The sequence below is a fragment of the Myxine glutinosa genome, chromosome 8, assembly GCF_964187855.1.
Source record: "Myxine glutinosa chromosome 8, kmMyxGlut1.1, whole genome shotgun sequence".
NCBI lineage: Eukaryota > Metazoa > Chordata > Myxini > Myxiniformes > Myxinidae > Myxine > Myxine glutinosa.
The window spans coordinates 36,788,060-36,806,861 of record NC_136268.1 but is presented as its reverse complement, the minus strand read 5'-3'; the positions used below and the strand labels follow the sequence as shown (position 1 = coordinate 36,806,861).

Below are 18,802 nucleotides of genomic sequence, written 5' to 3'. Positions count from 1 at the left end.
ACTTCCCCGAACATCTACCCATTGTCTAACGTTTTAAATACAAAAAAAAAAAAAATTCCCCTCTATCCTCACGGGCACGTGTGCTTGCTGTCTCGCCCCCTTTATCTCCCTTCCTCCCAACTCTTCCTTCCATCTCCAGCCGAAACTCGCCCTTCCAATTCTAGTTTCCTTCATCTCGTTCAACCCTTTCTCCTTTCTCTGATCCACGCCCTCACATCAAGGACTTTTCCCAGATTGTTTTTCACCGTTTTGTTTAAATATGTTTAAACCTTCCCCTGCAGTTTTATTCAGTGGTTTATTACAACACGCTGTTTTTCTTACGATGTAAAAGGTTTTTTTCAATTTCCTCATTAAATCATTCCATTTAAAAAAAAATCCAATCTCTTAGTCTTTCCTTTCTACATTCTCTAAACTCACCTTCATTCCACCCATCCTCTATCGTTTTCAAACGGATCTCTGACTTGAAAATCACAATAAACCCAGTTTGTAATATATGTTTGTTTTTCATTAATCATCCACTTTCTAAACTCCCCCCTCACCCCTCCCCTCCAAAACTTCCCCCTTGACCCTCCCCTTCTAAACGCCCCCCTCACCCCTCCCCTCCAAAACTTCCCCCTTGCCCCTCCCCTTCTAAACTCCCTCCTCACCCCTCCCCTTCAAATCTCCCCCCTTACTATTTTTCTCAAATTCTCCACCCTTCCTCCTCCTCCTCAAAACTGCCGCCTCCACACTTCCTCTCCCTTCCATCACATAACTCCAACCTTCGACTTTGTTCTGCCCCCCCCCACCCCCCCCCCCCCACGTCAAACAACACCTCACTGTGCCTCTTCCCAACACCATCAAACCATTTGTCGTCATCCTTCCCTTTCTCCTAACTCTTCTGCAATCTCCAACACACTATCAACAGCTCTCCCTACCTTCTCCTCTCACCCCTCATCTTACCCTACCCCTCCCCTCCCCTATCCTGCACCTGATGCTCCCCCCTCCCTCTTCCTTAACGGTATGGACCTCAAACATCCAGGGCCTTCGCTCAAACCTGATTGATCTCTCCATTCAGATTGCTTCTGACAATCCAGACTTGATCTCCTTCACAGAAACTTTCCTCCTTCAAGATGTCTCTGATTCCTTAATATCTCTTCCCGGTTACTCCCTCCTCCGGTATGATAGACCTGAGCCTCGTCCTGGGTTGCTAACTTTATCAAAAACTCTCTTCCTCACTCTCCTTGCACTGCCCTCTCTCCACCTCACACCCAGGAGTACCTCTGGCTGGAGCTTACCCTCCGCTCCCATCTTTTGTTCATATGTGTTCTGTACCGTCCTCCAAACAGTGATGACTCCATATACATCTCCCTGTCTGACAACATGGACCAACTATTTTTGAGGTCAACATAGGTCATAAGATCAACATAGGCCAAAGGTCAACAACAATTTCGAATTTCTAAAATCCTCAATTTTCAACTGATTCACTTGAAATTTGAATGGGATTTTCATGTCAGCTAACTGAATTCAACCACCAACTACTTTTCAGATTACAATAGACCAAAAGGTCAACATAGGCCAAAGGTCAACATAGGCCAAAGGTCAACAACAATTTCGAATTTCTAAAATCCTCAATTTTCATCTGATTCACTTGAAATTTGAAAAGGATTTTCATATCAGCGAACTGAATTCAACCACCAACTATTTTTCAGATTACAATAGACCAAAAAGTCAACATAGGCCAAAGGTCAACAACAATTTCAAATTTCTAAAATCCTCAATTTTCAACCGATTCACTTGAAATTTGAATGGGATTTTCATGTCAGCTAACTGAATTCAACCACCAACTACTTTTCAGATTACAATAGACCAAAAGGTCAACATAGGCCAAAGGTCAACAACAATTTCGAATTTCTAAAATCCTCAATTTTCATCTGATTCACTTGAAATTTGAAAAGGATTTTCATATCAGCTCAGTGAAACCAAACACCGACTATTTTTGAGATCAACATAGGCCAAGTTTCTAAAATCCTCAATTTCCATCCGATTGACTTGAAATTTGAATAGGATTTTCATATCAGCTAACTGAATTCAACCACCAACTACTTTTCAGATTACAATAGACCAAAAGGTCAACATAGGCCAAAGGTCAACATAGGCCAAAGGTCAACAACAATTTCGAATTTCTAAAATCCTCAATTTTCATCTGATTCACTTGAAATTTGAAAAGGATTTTCATATCAGCGAACTGAATTCAACCACCAACTATTTTTCAGATTACAATAGACCAAAAAGTCAACATAGGCCAAAGGTCAACAACAATTTCAAATTTCTAAAATCCTCAATTTTCAACCGATTCACTTGAAATTTGAATGGGATTTTCATGTCAGCTAACTGAATTCAACCACCAACTACTTTTCAGATTACAATAGACCAAAAGGTCAACATAGGCCAAAGGTCAACAACAATTTCGAATTTCTAAAATCCTCAATTTTCATCTGATTCACTTGAAATTTGAAAAGGATTTTCATATCAGCTCAGTGAAACCAAACACCGACTATTTTTGAGATCAACATAGGCCAAAAGGTCAACAGAGGCCAAGTTTCTAAAATCCTCAATTTCCATCCGATTGACTTGAAATTTGAATAGGATTTTCATATCAGCTAACTGAATTCAACCACCAACTATTTTTGAGATCAGCATCGGCCAAAAGGTCAACATAGGCCAAGTTTCTAAAATCCTCAATTTTCATCTGATTAACTTGAAATTTGAATAGAATTTTCATATCAGCTAACTGAATTAAGCCAAGTATTTTTTTTTGGTAAACATTGGCCAAAAAGTTAACATAGGCCAAAGGTCAACCACCTTTTTTGAATTTCTAAAATCCTCAATTTTCATCTGAATGACTTGAAATTTGAAAAGGATTTTCATATCAGCTTAGCGAAACCAACCACCAACCATTTGTGAGGTCAACATTGGCCAAGAAGTTAACATAGGCCAAATTTCTAAAATTGTCAATTCTACCGAATGCCATTCTACTTTGTTCTCTTTTGCCAAGTGTCGCTCCATGAGTGATTTTTCATCTGTCTGTCTGTTTGTCTACACATGCTTTTCTCTGCAACCGTTGGTCTGATTGCCAATTAATTTTCACCATTGGAGTGCCTCCTCCTGTAGAATATTTTAATGATAATTATGATGTCATAGGTCAGGTGGTACAGGCGCCGTCTTGGAAAAACTGATAAACGTTGCACCTCTATATCTCCGAAACCACTAATGGAAAAATTTAAACATGGCTCATTGCAAAGAACTCCGGGTGGGGAATTGGTTAACGATGACGTCATTGGTGCCTTAATTATTACGTCATAATTCGACAGGGACAACCTTTAGTCTGATCAGTTTAAAATTTATTGAGCATGATCTATGCAACAATTATATGAGAGAATATAAATTAATTAAGTCATCGCTCACGTGGTCTGGCAGCCATATTGGATAAAAAAAAGAAAAACCCTTCAAAAACTGTTGGCTCACACCAAGTTGACTGCGCAGGGTAATTATTCTATGAATACAATCTAGTTCGGAACAAGCACTGATCTGCATCTACTACCCTGCTTACACAAGGGTATGACTAATGCCGATATCCGATATTAGCTCAGGGTCGCAGGAGATAACTACGTCGAGGAAGACTGGAGTCCCATCCCTCTCTGGGTCTTGTACATCTGCTGACATGTTGATGTAGGAATAAATCCTCTAGCGTTGTCAGAAAAACGTTAAGTTGGGTGCTCGTTACCAATGTTAATGTGACTGTATACCCAATTAATCTCTAGGTAGTTGAGGTCACCAACTAAGATGATCTGCTGCTTGTTGGATGGACTTTAAAAAAACAATTGAGTTCCTCTGATCACTGCATTGACTGCGGTAAACAACGCAACAGTTGGTGAACATTTCTTCCCAGTTTTACCATGGAATGATCGTCAAACGAACCCACGTGTCTATTTCCTTGGTCATCCACTGGAATAGGTTCGGTCTCTTGAATTTCCAGGCCTCACCATCAGCCATGTCTTCTCCTGAATCGACCACATAGCAAAGCTGGCCTCCAAAGCCAGCTGCAGACAGGGCATCTTCAGTCGATCCAAGTCTTTCCTTGGGAAATCAGAGCTATTCACAGTACACAAGGCCTTTGTCCATAGCTCAATGAATGGAGTACTGCTCTCCAATGTGGGCTGCCTCTCCTGGATGCTGTGGAACCGAAAGCTCTCAGAATTGTTGGAATCTCCCGTGATGAGTCCGATGCACAAGGTTGGTTGCTGTCACATCGCTGGCCTGGATGGCATCAGCACCCATGTCTTAAAACCTATTCCGGCCGATCCTCTTTCTGCTCTGTTCACCATATCATTTGCCCGAAGTCGCCTTCTATCTGCAGGGAAGTCAGTCAACATCACATTACACAAGCATGGTGCAAAAACAGATCCTCTTAATTACAGACCTTCTAGCTAGCTTGCAATGCTCAGCAGGGTCATGGAATCCATCATCGCAGTTTACATCAAATCATTTCCTTCCTGAGGCTGCTCTGTCTCACTCTTCCGTCCAGGGCTTCAATCAGGCAGAGCGCCACCTCCACGTGGAATCCCTCATCCTAACCTATCATATTTATTTCCCCCATCATTGCCAAAATGAAGACTCTCTGCTTACTCCTTCCTTCCTCTTTTCTCCAGCCTCTGGAACAAACTCCCTCACTCTCTTCAATCCCACTCCTCCCTCCAGGTCTTTAATACAGCTGTTCACCACCATCTCTTATCTTCCCCCATCCGAAACCTTGATCTTTTCTACCCCCGTTAATTCATCACAGATCCACTATTTTGAAATTCCGACTTCTTTCCTGGAAGTTCTAGCAGTGTCCATGTGTTTTATACCTCCCCCACCCCCTTCCCATGCCTCCTCCCCCCAAGCCCTCTCCCTCCCACAGATCTCCCGTTGTCCCTGTTCCTTGTTGTACTTGTGTGCCTCCTTCTCTCTCCCCATCTTGTCTCCCGCTCCCTTTATTGAATGTTTTGTTTGTCCGATTGTTATTTTGTGATTGATGTTAGCTCCTGCATGAGCCTGGATCTTGTATCCAAAAGAAAAAATAAAAAAAAATAAAAATAAAATAAAAACCTTCCAAACCCAACCCTCTTATTTGTTGCTTTCATTGCTTCCTCTCTTTCTCTTTTTTTTTTGTATACAGAGTCGAGGCTCGTGAAAGAGCTAACATTTATCAAACAAACAAGCAAACAAAGTATTTTTATACTTAAACTTATTATTTTTATACTTAAATTTATACTTATTTTTATATACTCTTCCTTTCCTGTTCCTCATCCACTTGCCATTTGTGCCCAATTGTTGCCCTGCTACCGACGTTTGGTTTGTCGGTAACCAAACGTGGAGATGGCAGTGTCAATTTAACCGTTGTCTTCCATAAGCCGCACTGACGTAGTAAAATAAAACAAAAAGAAAAAGACAAAATGTCATAGCTCCCGTGGTTTTAGTAATTTTGCTGTACGGAGTTAAAAGCCGTCAGTCGGCCATCTTTGATCAGATCACAAAATAAAGTGAGCCGCATATGTATGCCATCATGTGCTGTGCTTGTGCCAAATTTGAAAAAAATCGGACCATGCAAGTTCACAATTGGTTGGGGACACCTTTAAGTAACAAAATGGCCGCCAGTCGGCCATCTTTGATCTGATCTCAAAAGAAAATGACGTGCATATGTAAACCATCATTCATTATAATGATATAATCATCTGTGTGCCAAGTTCTGTTCGTACAGATAATTATCTGTATGCCAAGTTTGAACAACATCGGTAAATGCATGTCCGAGAAATGGTTGAGGACATATTCAACATTGGGTTTTTTACAACTAAAATGGCCGCTAGTCAGCCATCTTTGATCGCATCGCGAAACAAAATGATGTGCATATGTATAGCGTCATGTATTGTCTTTGTGCCAAGTATAAACAAAATCAGTCTGCCTATCTTTGATATATGGTTGCGGACGGATGGCCGGATGGGCGAGACCCAATCCATAAGCCCCCGTTTCGGACTAAGTCCAACGGGGGCTAATAAACAGCATATGATGGAAGCCTTGTTTTATTTTTCGAGCCACTTAAAGGGAAATACTGTGATACAGTTTCATTGTGTGCTTGCTATTTAGCTGTCACATCTGCGTTCAATTACCGACGCCATTCAACCAAATAAACTGCAATTCCCATAAAGTGCCAGCAGGGGCGCTGTATATAAGCATGTCCTCCTCAGATGGACGATAAACGGCATCATATCTGTCCCTCACTCCCACCTCTCTCTCCAAGTTAATCAAATGAAAATTTAAGATTCGTGTTTTCTTCACCTCAAAAACAAGACGAAGAGCTACATTTAAAGAATACCTGAACCACCACCGTTTCATCCAAATCTGTAACCTAAAAATATTTTTAGAAGTGGTCATTAATCGAATAATTAAATAATTAATTGATTACTTGAATAATCAATAAATCAAAAGTAGCCTTTACAGCCAAATCACTTGGTCATTGGCATGTCCAAATATCAGCTTCCTAACTCTAAAGGTGCCTGAGATAATGCCCAGAAGAGAAAGGAAACATATAAGTGCTTAATTAATCGATAATAATTAAATAACATCAACTAATTGATTAATCAAAAAACAAAAAATACCGTTTTTGACAAAGTACTTAACTCACGATTGTGCCCAAATTTCAGCTTCCTAGCTCAAATGATGGCTGAGATATCGCCCGGACAAACAAGAAAGCAAACCAGAAAACAAACAACCAGAGTGAAAACTGAGTACTCCCTTTCAGCGTACGTCATTGCCGAGCCCCCTTCAGTGCCCGGCAATGACGATTTGCAATGCCTGGAGATGGCATAGGAAAGGTGCGGTGTACAACAACCAGAGTGAAAACTGAGTACTCCCTTTCAGCGTGCGTCATTGCCGAGCCCCCTTCGGTGTCCGGCAATGACAGTATGCAGCGCCTGGAGATGGCATAGGAAAGGAGCGGTGTACAACAACCAGAGTGAAAACTGAGTACTCCCTTTCAGCGTGCGTCATTGTCGAGCCCCCTTCGGTGTCCGGCAATGATATTATGCAGCGCCTGGAGATGGCATAGGAAAGGAGCGGTGTACAACAACCAGAGTGAAAACTGAGTACTCCCTTTCAGCGTGCGTCATTGCCGAGCCCCCTTCGGTGTCCGGCAATGACATTATGCAGCGCCTGGAGATGGCATAGGAAAGGTGCGGTGTACAACAAACGGAGTGAAAACTAAGTACTCCCTTTCAGGGTGCATCATCGCCGGGCTGTGAAGGATTTCGGCGCCCGGCCTGATGTCTTGCAGCACCTGGGGATGGAATAGTGAGGGGCAGAGTGCAATAGGTTTCCAGCTTTTGACTGGCTCTTTACGTTGGCTGTTTTGTGAAGATCAGTTTTGTGAAGACCTTGGAGGGAGGTTTATGGTCGATGTAGACTTCTATATTGGAGAAAATAAATTGTTGAAATTTTGCAATGAGATATTCCACCTTGACAAAGTGAAACAGGTCTTGCCATCAATGCTGGTCAAGTCATTCTGGGTAAAACCAATATAACAGCAAACACGTTCAGAATGCAGTAGAGCAGAGCTGCATCAAAAGGTTCATTGTGAAGAACATCAAAGCAGCTGAAATTTACAGACTACCTGCACGACTCAGTGACGCATATCTTTAACATAGTTGTGTGTTTAAATGAGGAATTTATTTTTATTTTTAAATGGCTGTGAAATGGTGAGCAATTGTTGTCTTGCTTGTCTTGTCTTGCCTCGGATGTCAGTGTTGCAAGTGTGGAAACTCGAGTTTCATTCCCATTTGAAATTCTACAAGGCTAGTTACAGGTGCGTACAAAAGGTTTTCACGTTTAATCAAAATCCAATTTGTGTGGCCATTGCTCACCTGGATCGTGGTCAGAGGGAGACGATTTCTCGAAGAAGATTGTTCCATGATCTGGATCCATAATTTTACTCGTCAAAGTGAGCCATTCTGTCTCTACAAAGACCACTTGGGCCCCATAAAACACATTTATAAGTAGTGACCCTTTGACGACAGAGCATTCTTCAGATATGCTCAATTGTTGGACTCGCCGCCTTTAAAATTTTGCATTTTTTTTTTTTGCACAAAATTTTCCTGTCAATTATAGTTTACGAGCAACGGTACCCGCCCTACAGGTGGGGCTTCAATTGGGAGGCCCAAATGAAAAGGCAAAATATCAGAAATTGAAGGCTTTTTTATTGTAAACAATTTATGTAAACATCCGTTAAATCATATCACACGCAAATCATCAAAATCTAAACAGCATTTGTAGAATTTCAATAAAGTCACATCACTGTTCATATCGGTAAATATTATTCCATCGTGTTTGGAAAAACTGGAAACTTGGAAAATTGGGGAAAAAAATTGGAAAACCAATATAGCCTATTTTATTCCAGGGGGTCCCAGGATTACCCACCCAAAATTTCGTTGCGATCGGTTCAGCGGTTTTTGCGGTACCTGGGAACAGACGGACAGACAGACAGACATGTCGTGAATTATAGTAAGATGAATTTCATAAAATCACATATTTTTATAGTTGCTTTTTCGTAATTCGGCTTTCAAGCAAACAATTCTTCTTTGGATTACTATTGTTCCACCGATTCTTGCTCAACCTGGAGCTTAGTTCAGGGGAGCTTATGCGATGGCGCGTCGTCGTCAGTCTGCAAACACTTGCAACTTCTTCTCCGAAACCGCTGATGGTATTGCGACCAAACTTGACACAAATTATATTTGGTATGTTGTGACTAAAGTTTCTTCATGGCATGAAAGAAAATCGGGATTTAAGGGGGCCTACCGGCCAGGGTCAAAGTGGGTCTGCGTTTGACCCCCCAAAATAGGTATTTCCTTTCTTCTCAGAAACTACACATACAATGTCAATAAAACTTCACCACAACCTTCACCGCCCATGATGTACCAAAGTTTGTTCACAGAATTAAATAAAACATGGCCCTGAGGGGGTATATGGGAGGGGGAGAGGTGTTTCCCCCTCAAAATAGGTATTTGCTTTCTTCTCAGAAACTATAAATGCAATTCCGATGAAACTTGACAACATTCATCACCAGTGGTGTCCCAAATTTTGTTCACGGCATTAGAAAAAATCAGGCCGTGAGAAGTCTACGAGGGGGTTGCCCCCCCAAAAATAGCTCTTTGCTTTCTTCTCAGAAACTACACATACAATTCCGAGGAAACTTGACCACAACATTCCGTTCATCACCTGTGATGTAGCAATGTTTGTTCCCGGAATTTTTTTTAAAAACGGGCCCTAAGGGAATGTATGGAGGGTAGGGGAGTTGCTCCCCCAACATAGGTATTCGCTTTATTCTCAGAAACAACACATGCAATTCTGATGAAACTTGACAACAACCTTAATCACCCATGATGTACCAAAGTTTGTTCAAGGCATTAGAAAAATTGGGGTCTGAGGAGGTATACAGGGTGTAGGGGAGGGGGGTTGCCCCCCAAAATAGATACTTTTTTGTTTGTTTGTTTAATGTCTTATGATTGTGATTCTACATGCTGCCCTGTCTTGGAGCAACCATTGTGAAATTGGTTTAAAATACCATGATACTGTTTAAAATACCTTTAATCAGTGTACTGTACTGCTTTACTCGAGCAGATGAGCGCCCAAGGGCATTGCCCCTCTGTTTGTGAAACGAATTTTGGGGAAAAAAATTCCAGCTGGCTATGCCAATCTACACATGTTTATAGCACACTCTTGAAACCTGATCCCAAAGGATTTTTTTTTCTGTCGGCTGTAGGTTTCAGTCTCTGGCTTTCTGAGTTGCAGACTTTAATTGCAGGGTTCGATTGATGAAAATGTGCAGTAGACCTCAGCACAGTCTTCAAAATCAATGGAGTTGGATTCTATGAAGTTGTGACCACTGGAGTCATTAACTTTGTTTGGAAAGCACCAAAGTTTGCCAGTGCTCCAATTATATATTTTTGAAAAGGCACAACAAAAAGCAGTCAGCAGTTGGTCCATGCACAAAATTTTATTCATACCGTTTATAAAATGCCTTTTCAAAATACCATGCAATTTTCCAACATAGAACAAGTTATGTACATGCAGTGCTCTACGGTGTCCAAAATATTCCATTACTGAAAAGAAACCAGCATCTTTATGAAGCGTCGCCAGCATGGATTTTTTAAACCGACGAATTAGCCTAGCTTATAAACAAAAATAACACATTGTACAAACATCGTCAGACAATGCATTAAACTCAACGTACATATCCTGCACGGTAGAAGAATTTAAAAATCGTGTGGAAGTGCGAAGCAACTTTTTTTTTCTTTAATCCAACATGCAACATTTGAAAACATATGGAGCTGCAGTGTAACACTGTTTCGCAGGGTTCTTTATCTACATCTGCACGCATTTGCAAGTCCACGTCGCGAGCCATTTCTTTTGCATTCCAACATTAGCCGTCGCTGCCGTACATGTAATGCGCAAGACATTCTGGGTGGCCGTTGATGGCATTACGCGTTGTACAGCATCCGGTAAGCAGGAAATAGACATCATGCACTTATATAAGGTTCATTTGTCATGGGACCCGAAGAATTGCCTTTTTTTTTCAGATGCACCACAACTGTGCCAGCCGGTTCGGCACTGACCGAAGAAACAAACAAAAAAATCCGCCAGAGAAAGTGCCGCGTTAATTCAAATTTACTTGGGACGAGTTGCAGTTAAGGAAAGCCAAATGCATTTTTCGAAAGTAAAAGTTACATAAAGTCCTTCAAAAAAATCTACATGTCAAAGTTATAAATCAAAGTCAACTATGGTACAGATTTGGCAACAAGCAATTAATTATACACCTGACATAAGCATACATTTACACAACAAGATCCCCCCTTGCCCATCCCCCTCGAACCTCGACACCCCCCTACCCTGAAATCAAATTTTGGCATTTTTTAACATAAAGTGTATTAACAGCATGTTCACTACATTAGCTCTAAGAACAAAACAAAAAAAAGGAATTTAAAATAGTTGCACAGAAATCAAAATAAATATGCTACTGGACAGGGTTTTAGAAAGAAAATGAAGAAGAAGAAATATATTAAGCATTATACATTGCCCAGCCCATGTCCAAACCTAAGTGAGATTTATTTTGTAAACGTACATGTGAGTGTTAAGTGTCAATTGTGAGCTACCTCCAAAACAACCCGAGGGAGCAAAGGAAATAAGCGACAAGGGACAGTTAACCTTACCCTGCCAAGAGAGCAAAGCAAAAAAGCATCCGTTTTCTCACTTTGCAAATCAGTGTCAAACCATGCCGCCCGCTTCCATCTTCTAAACCAAAAAAAACTAAGGGAGACCAACGTCAGCTCACTGAATTCATGATATCACTGTGGCTTGAACTGAAGCATTTCCATGATTACGTCATCTTTCACAACAATTAACCAAAAAGAAAGCAAACTGTTTGTATGAATGATGACTGGGTTATTAATGAAAGCCGTGTCCTGTTCTGCAATCTCTCCGGTCTATTTTCTATTGTAACTGCCATCTGAGACAAGTACAGGAAAGAAAGACGGGGAGACATGGGAAGTGGGAGGGAGGGAGTTGACGCTGAGATCGGGGTGTGGCGGTGTGCAAACATTAGTGAGGGATGTGGGGAATGAAATGCAGACACTGGTTTGGGGCCGGGCGATGGCTAATGGGGGTAAGCAGACAATGCCGGAGAGGGGATATGCAGACAGAGGAGAAGGGGCCGGATGGGAGGGGCGGGAGAGGGAGTAAACAGCAATCCAAGTACTAAGCAGCACATACACTTGAGTATGGCAAGAGGCAAGGCAGCATCTTGCAGGCGTGCTTTAAGCTCCCACGACAAAGTCTGGTACAAAGCCTGCCAGCTCCAAATTTAAGCAGCGATGCAGCGTGCCAGGGAATCGGGTAAGAATGGAGAGAAATGGGGGGGAGAGAGTTAGGTGAAAGATTGTGACCTAAGCCCGCTTACTGTACATTCCTGCCAGTGCCATTATCACCCACAGCCGAATTGTTGATGGGACTCATAGAACCATCGTTGGAAATGGTGTCCCTTCGTGGCGGCATGCGTTCGTTGATGCGATCCAGCCCCTTTGCTTCCTCGAAACTTGTGATCTTTTGTTGGGGCGAGAAGCCCCTGATGGCTGTTTAAACACCACATGGCAAGTATGGTCAGTTTCAACATGGAATGTATTACAAAATGCACAAGTCACAGGTCTTACCGGCAAAAACACATACAAGCACAACACGCAAAGTTCACAATGCCTTTTCTCCAAATCACCGGCATGGTAGGTTCACACTGGGTGGATGTTATCCAAGATGTCGAAGCATTCGTAGAACGAAAATTTATTCTTCAACTCATGCAGTTTGGCCTTTTCGGTATTTTAGAATTAACTCAAAGCATAATAAATCAAGTAGAGCTGCATGCTCATGTCAATTTAATATTTTCGTGGCTAACTGCAATAATGTAAGCCTTGTTTTGTGGATCTCATCAAACTTTCCACAGAATACCGTATAACAGCGTGTGATCAGCCAAAAGGGATCGACATAAGCAACCTGTTGAATTCTGTGCAGCAAAAAGGAAAATTCTGCCCAAAAACGATTACGTATCGATATGGCTACCACGTCCTTATATGTGTGTAAAGTGGAACAATACTGCAAATTAAAATGGAAATCTAACTTACAAACTTCTCGAGATTTGATTCGTCAATATTGTTACCGCTTCCAGTCTCCGGTTGGTGCAGATGTGGTAAAACAATTGCCAAGCACCAAGGGAGTCCACATGCAAAACACCCACCCAACTCCCTTTTCTATTCAACATGGGCCGTACACCGTCCTTGATAGGTTCGGTCATGATCAATTAAAGCGGTTACATAGATTGTAATTTCCCCATTTTCCAAATCACCTCCCCCACCCCCAATAGGGGCTACATTATCCCGATGAGGTTTGGTGGCAATCACTCAAACCATTACAGAGATCCTCCATCACTGCTATTCTAAATCCCCACTTCACTGAAAAATCTATAAAAAGCAAATAACTTTTTTTCCACCACAAGCCTCGATGTGGCCCTCACTATGCTTGCCACACTTGGTAGCACTGTAGCCCATATGGCTGACGTGTAGCCCAACAGTCAGACCTCGATATAGAAGATTCCCCCAAAATCACTCCCCCACATATGTTACTCCCATTGTGTGTACTCAATTTGACTGCGATCACACAAGGCATTAGAAAAACAGTGCCCCCCCCCTAGAAACAGTGCCCCCCCCCTAGAAAAATCCCCCACCCCCTCCCTGCGGCTCTCATTACATCTGCCAAGTTTGATGGCAGTACGAGGTTCTGTTCTGAAAATATAGAAGATATAAGGGAATGGACAGACAGACAAACAGGAAAATGGCGTGTGACAATAAGCGTGGCTATGTGTCTGTGTCAGCTTTGCCCGATGCGAGACAGGTAAGTGAACATGTTGCACGTGGACAAACACCAAAGGTATACACATATATGTAAGGTCCACCATTTTGTAAGTATCACAAACGGTTTAATTCATTGCTTAATCACATTAATTAATCATCATAATTTAAGATCACCAGTTGCCAAATTTACTAACCGCATTTATAATACGTTGGCTTTTTTGAGCTATTTGAGGTTAATCGACTTTAATGTAAATTTAGTTCAGTGTACATACATACATATGTCTGTCTGTCTATGTATGTCACTTGTTAGTAGACAAGATCCGGGGGCAATTGTCAAAAGGCTAACCCCCGCTCTTGCAGGGAAAATGGCCTTAAAATGCCTGTTGTTGTGTATGTTGTAATAAACATAACTCAATAAAAAAAAAAAGCAAGAGTTTAACGACACGTCTGATATCGCTTTCAAATACTCGATTTTAAATAATGTGTTACCATGCTTGTTCTTTAAGTAAACACGAGTGTTTATAAATTATGAAGCCGTTGCTGAGCAATGCGTTTGCTGTTGCGTGAAATTCTGCGCCCAGCGATTCAGAAGCCCCTACAAAATGACGGCACCGACACCCCACAGGCACCAGTACGAATTCTCAAGGCGGCACACGTCGCTGAGTGCGATACAATTATCAAACGATGCCGAGGCCAGGCAACTGAAAAAAAATTGATGCAATGTCCAGTATTTATTTGTGAAATATTCCGGACTGAAACAACCGATACTGCAGGCATGACGGAATTCTGCATTCAGAAATCTATTCTGGACAACAAAGTAAATTCTGCGGATGAGCAAATAAACACAGAATTCCAACAGGTGTGCTCTTTGCAACAAATATAAAGAAAACAACTTTAGGCAAGTCGCCCTGATATCAAGGAAACACTTCATTATAGAACACCAATGTGGGTTATTGGAGTGTAAAGACAGTGCCCTGAACAGACCGATCACCGATTGCCAAATAAAACAAAGCTTATTGAAGTGCCAATTAGCAAATAAAGATGAGGTGCAAATGCAGAGGAGGACTGGGCCTCAATAAAATCTGATCAGGATTGTACAAAAAAAATCATCGCCAAATAATATTTCTCATTGTGAATTTGGTAAATATTTGAACAGTAATTATATTAGGCAAATGCTGAGATTTCACCTGAAATAAAATATCATTTAATATCATCAAATGAGTGCGGATCTTCACATCAAATGAATCTGGATCAGGATATTCACCAAAATTGAATAAACGCTTCCTTGTCACATATGCATCCATCCCCATCCAAAACCTTGATCTTTTCTACCCCCGCTAATTTCACCCAAAATCCTACACTTTTTTTTTTTTTGAAATACCAACCTCTGTCCTGGAAGTCCTTGGTCTTCTTGTGTTTTATACCTCTCCCCCACCCCCCATTCCCACGCCTCCTCCCCCCAAGCCCTCTCCCTCCCACACTTCTCCCTGCTCTCAAACGTTGTGTTTGTGTGCTTCCCCTTCTCTCCCCATCTTGTCTTCCGCTCCCTCTTTATATATATTTTGTTTGTCTGGTTGATTTGTTTGTGAAATAAATGTTAGCTCTTTCACGAGCCTCGATTCAGTATACAAAAATATATATATATATGCAACCTTTCCGCCAAGTTTCGTCCAAATCCGTCCACAATTTTTTGAGATATCCTGCTATGTATCGTTTTTGGCCCTATCAGTCAATGGTGAACAATCACTTAAAAATTCTACTAGCCGGATCCGAATCCGGATATTCACCAAAATCTAATCATTTTGTCCTGGTCACATCAACTACCTCTCCGCCAAATTTCATCCGAATCCGTCCAGAACCTTTTGAGATACCTTGTTCACAGACAAACAGATCAACAAAGACAGACAGACAGGGGTGAAAACATAACCTCCATCCACCTTTGGTGGCGGAGGTAAAAATCAAAATCCACACATTTGGAATGCTTAACCTTGTGCAGTTCTGTACATTATAGGCCCCATAGTAAACCTTGCTTGCACTGCAGACCATTCTGTTTTGCATGACATTTCTGTATCAACTGTCCAAGTGCATGATGCACAAACTATTCGTCAAATGTGCATGCTCCGAGTGCATAGACAGAAAAGCTGGCTTTGCCTTTGTTGGACAAAATTCGTGGAGAACGTTGCGTAGTCTGAATATCGTCTTTTTGCCTGTGGTCTCTATAGTCTGTTGTATTGTCTATGAACTAGAACCAAATTGCTGATGACGGTTGTAGGGCAACAGCTTTTGGCTGGTGAGTGAGTGCATTTGCAAGGTAACACCAGAGAGCATGGGAACAAATTGGTCAAAGCTTTCTCATCATCTGTGAATGGGTACACTTCCACAATTTGCAACCTCAACGCTGAATGATACATTTCCCACCATTCATCTGAATCACATGACGTTTTGATTTTGATCGAAGTCGTATAACAGAGAAATTGATTAGAGAAAAGTGAGACTTTGAAAAACTGTGGCAACCTGATGCAGAGTTGAATGGCTGAAAGGGTGACAAGCATCCTTTGGGAAAGATACCCAACTTACTTCAGAGAGGCCTGGTGGTCATAGGAATGAAAGTCTCAGTGAATTGCCTCATTGGTGTGGGTTCAATTCCCAATTTAATCTTTTTTCAGAGAAAGCCTATCTGCCTTCCGATCTGTTCGACAGCGATGCAATTGATTGCTGGCTCATAACTGATGAAATGTGTCCCACATTTTTTGTGAGATACATTTCAATCTGCAGATATACAGCTGCACAATCATGTATCTCTCTGGTAACAAATCAAATATGGTTTGTATAATCAAAAAATATTGAATGTTGGCATTTCAAAACACAAGCACGCATGCACACTCACGCATGCACACTCACGCACGCACGCACGCACACACACACACGGTTGAACTTATCCGTAGAAATGAGTAATGTTGATCACCTGCACACATTACAGGTACACATGTTGAGCAATTGTCTTCATGAAAAGATTGTTTCCCAATGGAAAGACTGCAATGACATCACCAAAAGTCTATAGCAGACTCAGCAACATCACAATACCAGAATACATTATCCAATGGTGGGCAAATGGATAGTTAATGGATAGTTGCAGTAAAGTGAATGGTGAGGAATTCAGTGGACGCCAAACTTTCCAAAGAGGCGATGAAAATACTAGAGGAGCTTCAGAATGTCAGTATAATATCACCAGGATCATTGCCTCGATGTCACAGCAGATGTGAAAGCCTTCCCTCATTGTGGGCGTGCATACATGCACAATGCCAAAAAAATGTCACAAGAAGGAAGAGATGGATGTGTAGGAAGATAATGACAATGCACAACGATATAACATTGCGTTTTTCGATTCAGAAATGAAACAACGATCCTTCCAGGAGAAATATGAAAATCAGTCCTCAGAACCGTATCGTGTTGTCTGTAGAAAAGGTCTTAAAAAGGAATTTTAAATAACTTTTTTTCGGCTCATTTTCTAGGTTGCAGTTCCCGAAAGCACCATCACCAGGAAGGCCTACCTTGATGTCATCTAGAATGATTCTGAACTCAAAAGTTATGTGACAGCCAGATTTGTCAAATGTGAAAATTAACAGACACATTGAGCCTTAGTATTGAGTGCTTCCTTAGTTTGTTTTCAATCGCGCATCAAGTCGATATCAGACAAACCAAAAGGAGAAAATCTTCAGATTAGGCTTGCCTTTGAAAATACATATTTTTCTTTGGACACAGTACCATAAGACATGTTTGGCGAAAACCAAAGACAGCATTTGACCACAAGAACCTGATACCAACTGTAAAGCGTGGTGGTGGAAATATTATGGTTTGGGGCAGCTATGCTGCATAAGGGCCTGGGCAGCTCACCATCATAGATTCCACTATGAATTCTTCATTGTACCAGAGGGTGCTTGAGGATAATGTGAGGCCATTTGTCAGAAAGTTGAAGCTCAACCGAAGGTGGACCTTGCAACATGACAATGGCCCTAAACATACCAGTAAATCCAAAGGAATGGCTGAAAAGAAAGAAATGGAGGGTTCTGGAATGGCCAAGTCAAAGCCTGGATCTAAATCCCATCGACATGTTGTGGGGGGATTTGAAACGAGCTGTGCATGCAAGAAACCCCTCAAACATCGCACAGCTGAAAGTATTCTGCATGGAGGAGTGGGCAAAAATTTCTCCCAGTCGATGTCAGAGTCTGGTAGAGAGTTATAAGAAACGCCTACTTGAGGTTGTTTCTGCCAGAGGGGGCAATACCACCTATTAGAGCCAAGGGTGTACTTACTTTTTCCACATGCGAAATTTGCATTTATGTTTATTTAAATTATACAATGGACTACAAAATGTAAATGTTTCATGATATTTGTTATATTATATCACCTTTATCTATCAATATTGTTGAAATGAAGATCAAATAGCTGTATGTTGAAATATGTTGAAAAAGTCAAAACTTTACATGCGGTGTACTTACTTTTTCACGTGACTGTATATATTCAAACATCCTTTTAGTTTAGAAATCCTGTTCAATGAACTCCTCTGTTTTAATATAGTTTTTAATCCACCAAACTGCACTGAAGAAGAAGACAGAATGGATCTGTTGAGAGAGGCCTTTGTAGACTGGTCAAGCCAAATCAAGTCACTATATTTTTGCAACCATTGCCTGGGATCTGTGGATTCTGAGACCAAAGCTCTCAATGTTATTGGAATCTCCCACGATAAGGCCAAAGCACAAGTCTGCTGCTCTCGCAGCACATTTAATTTGGTGGCCTCTGTTACTTACTGCCTCTCCTCTCTTTGAATTATTTCTGCCCTCCCAGCCTTCCAACTCACCCAACTAACTCGAAGTTGTACGTGTTGTTTCAGAACATCCTCCAAATTAAACGTCAAAAATCCAAGATGACTGCACACCTCAACTCTTTTATTCCACACTTCTCCCATATGTAGAACAGCTTTCCAGATGCTCCGCTGTCGTACTCTTCACTCCAGGGCTTCAAGCAGGCAGTGCACTGCTATCTCGTCATCCGCCATCCCACCCAACCGTCTTTATTACCTACATTAACCCTTACTAACCCAACCCTCTTACTTGCAGATTGCAGTCTCCAAAATTACGAACCCAACCAACCTTCTTGCAGATTGCAGTTTTCTCTGCAAATATATCTCCTGTTTTTCTCTGTTATTTTATTTCTCTGTTAGTCCAAGAGTTGCTCTGCAACCATTCTGTCAGTTTATACCATCTATCAGCTTATATGAGCCTCAATCTGATACAGAGGAATCATTTGAGAAGGAATAACTTGGGAAGTAGCACGAGAAT

General features: G+C 41.4%; 1 protein-coding gene across 2 annotated transcripts in view; it reads right to left on the bottom strand.

Moving 5' to 3' along the window:
- Positions 1-10,047: 10,047 nt before the first annotated feature.
- LOC137432422 (protein phosphatase 3 catalytic subunit alpha) overlaps positions 10,048-18,802 on the bottom strand; it is a 235,892-nt gene continuing 227,137 nt past the window's right edge. For both annotated transcript variants that reach the window (XM_078783189.1, XM_078783190.1), the window contains 2 exons: positions 12,058-12,197; positions 10,048-11,914 (listed from right to left, as the gene is read on the bottom strand). In XM_078783189.1, coding sequence (XP_078639315.1) covers positions 11,723-11,914; positions 12,058-12,197 — 332 coding nt within the window. In that variant the 3' untranslated portion in view covers positions 10,048-11,722. The remainder of the gene's footprint in view (positions 11,915-12,057; positions 12,198-18,802) is intronic.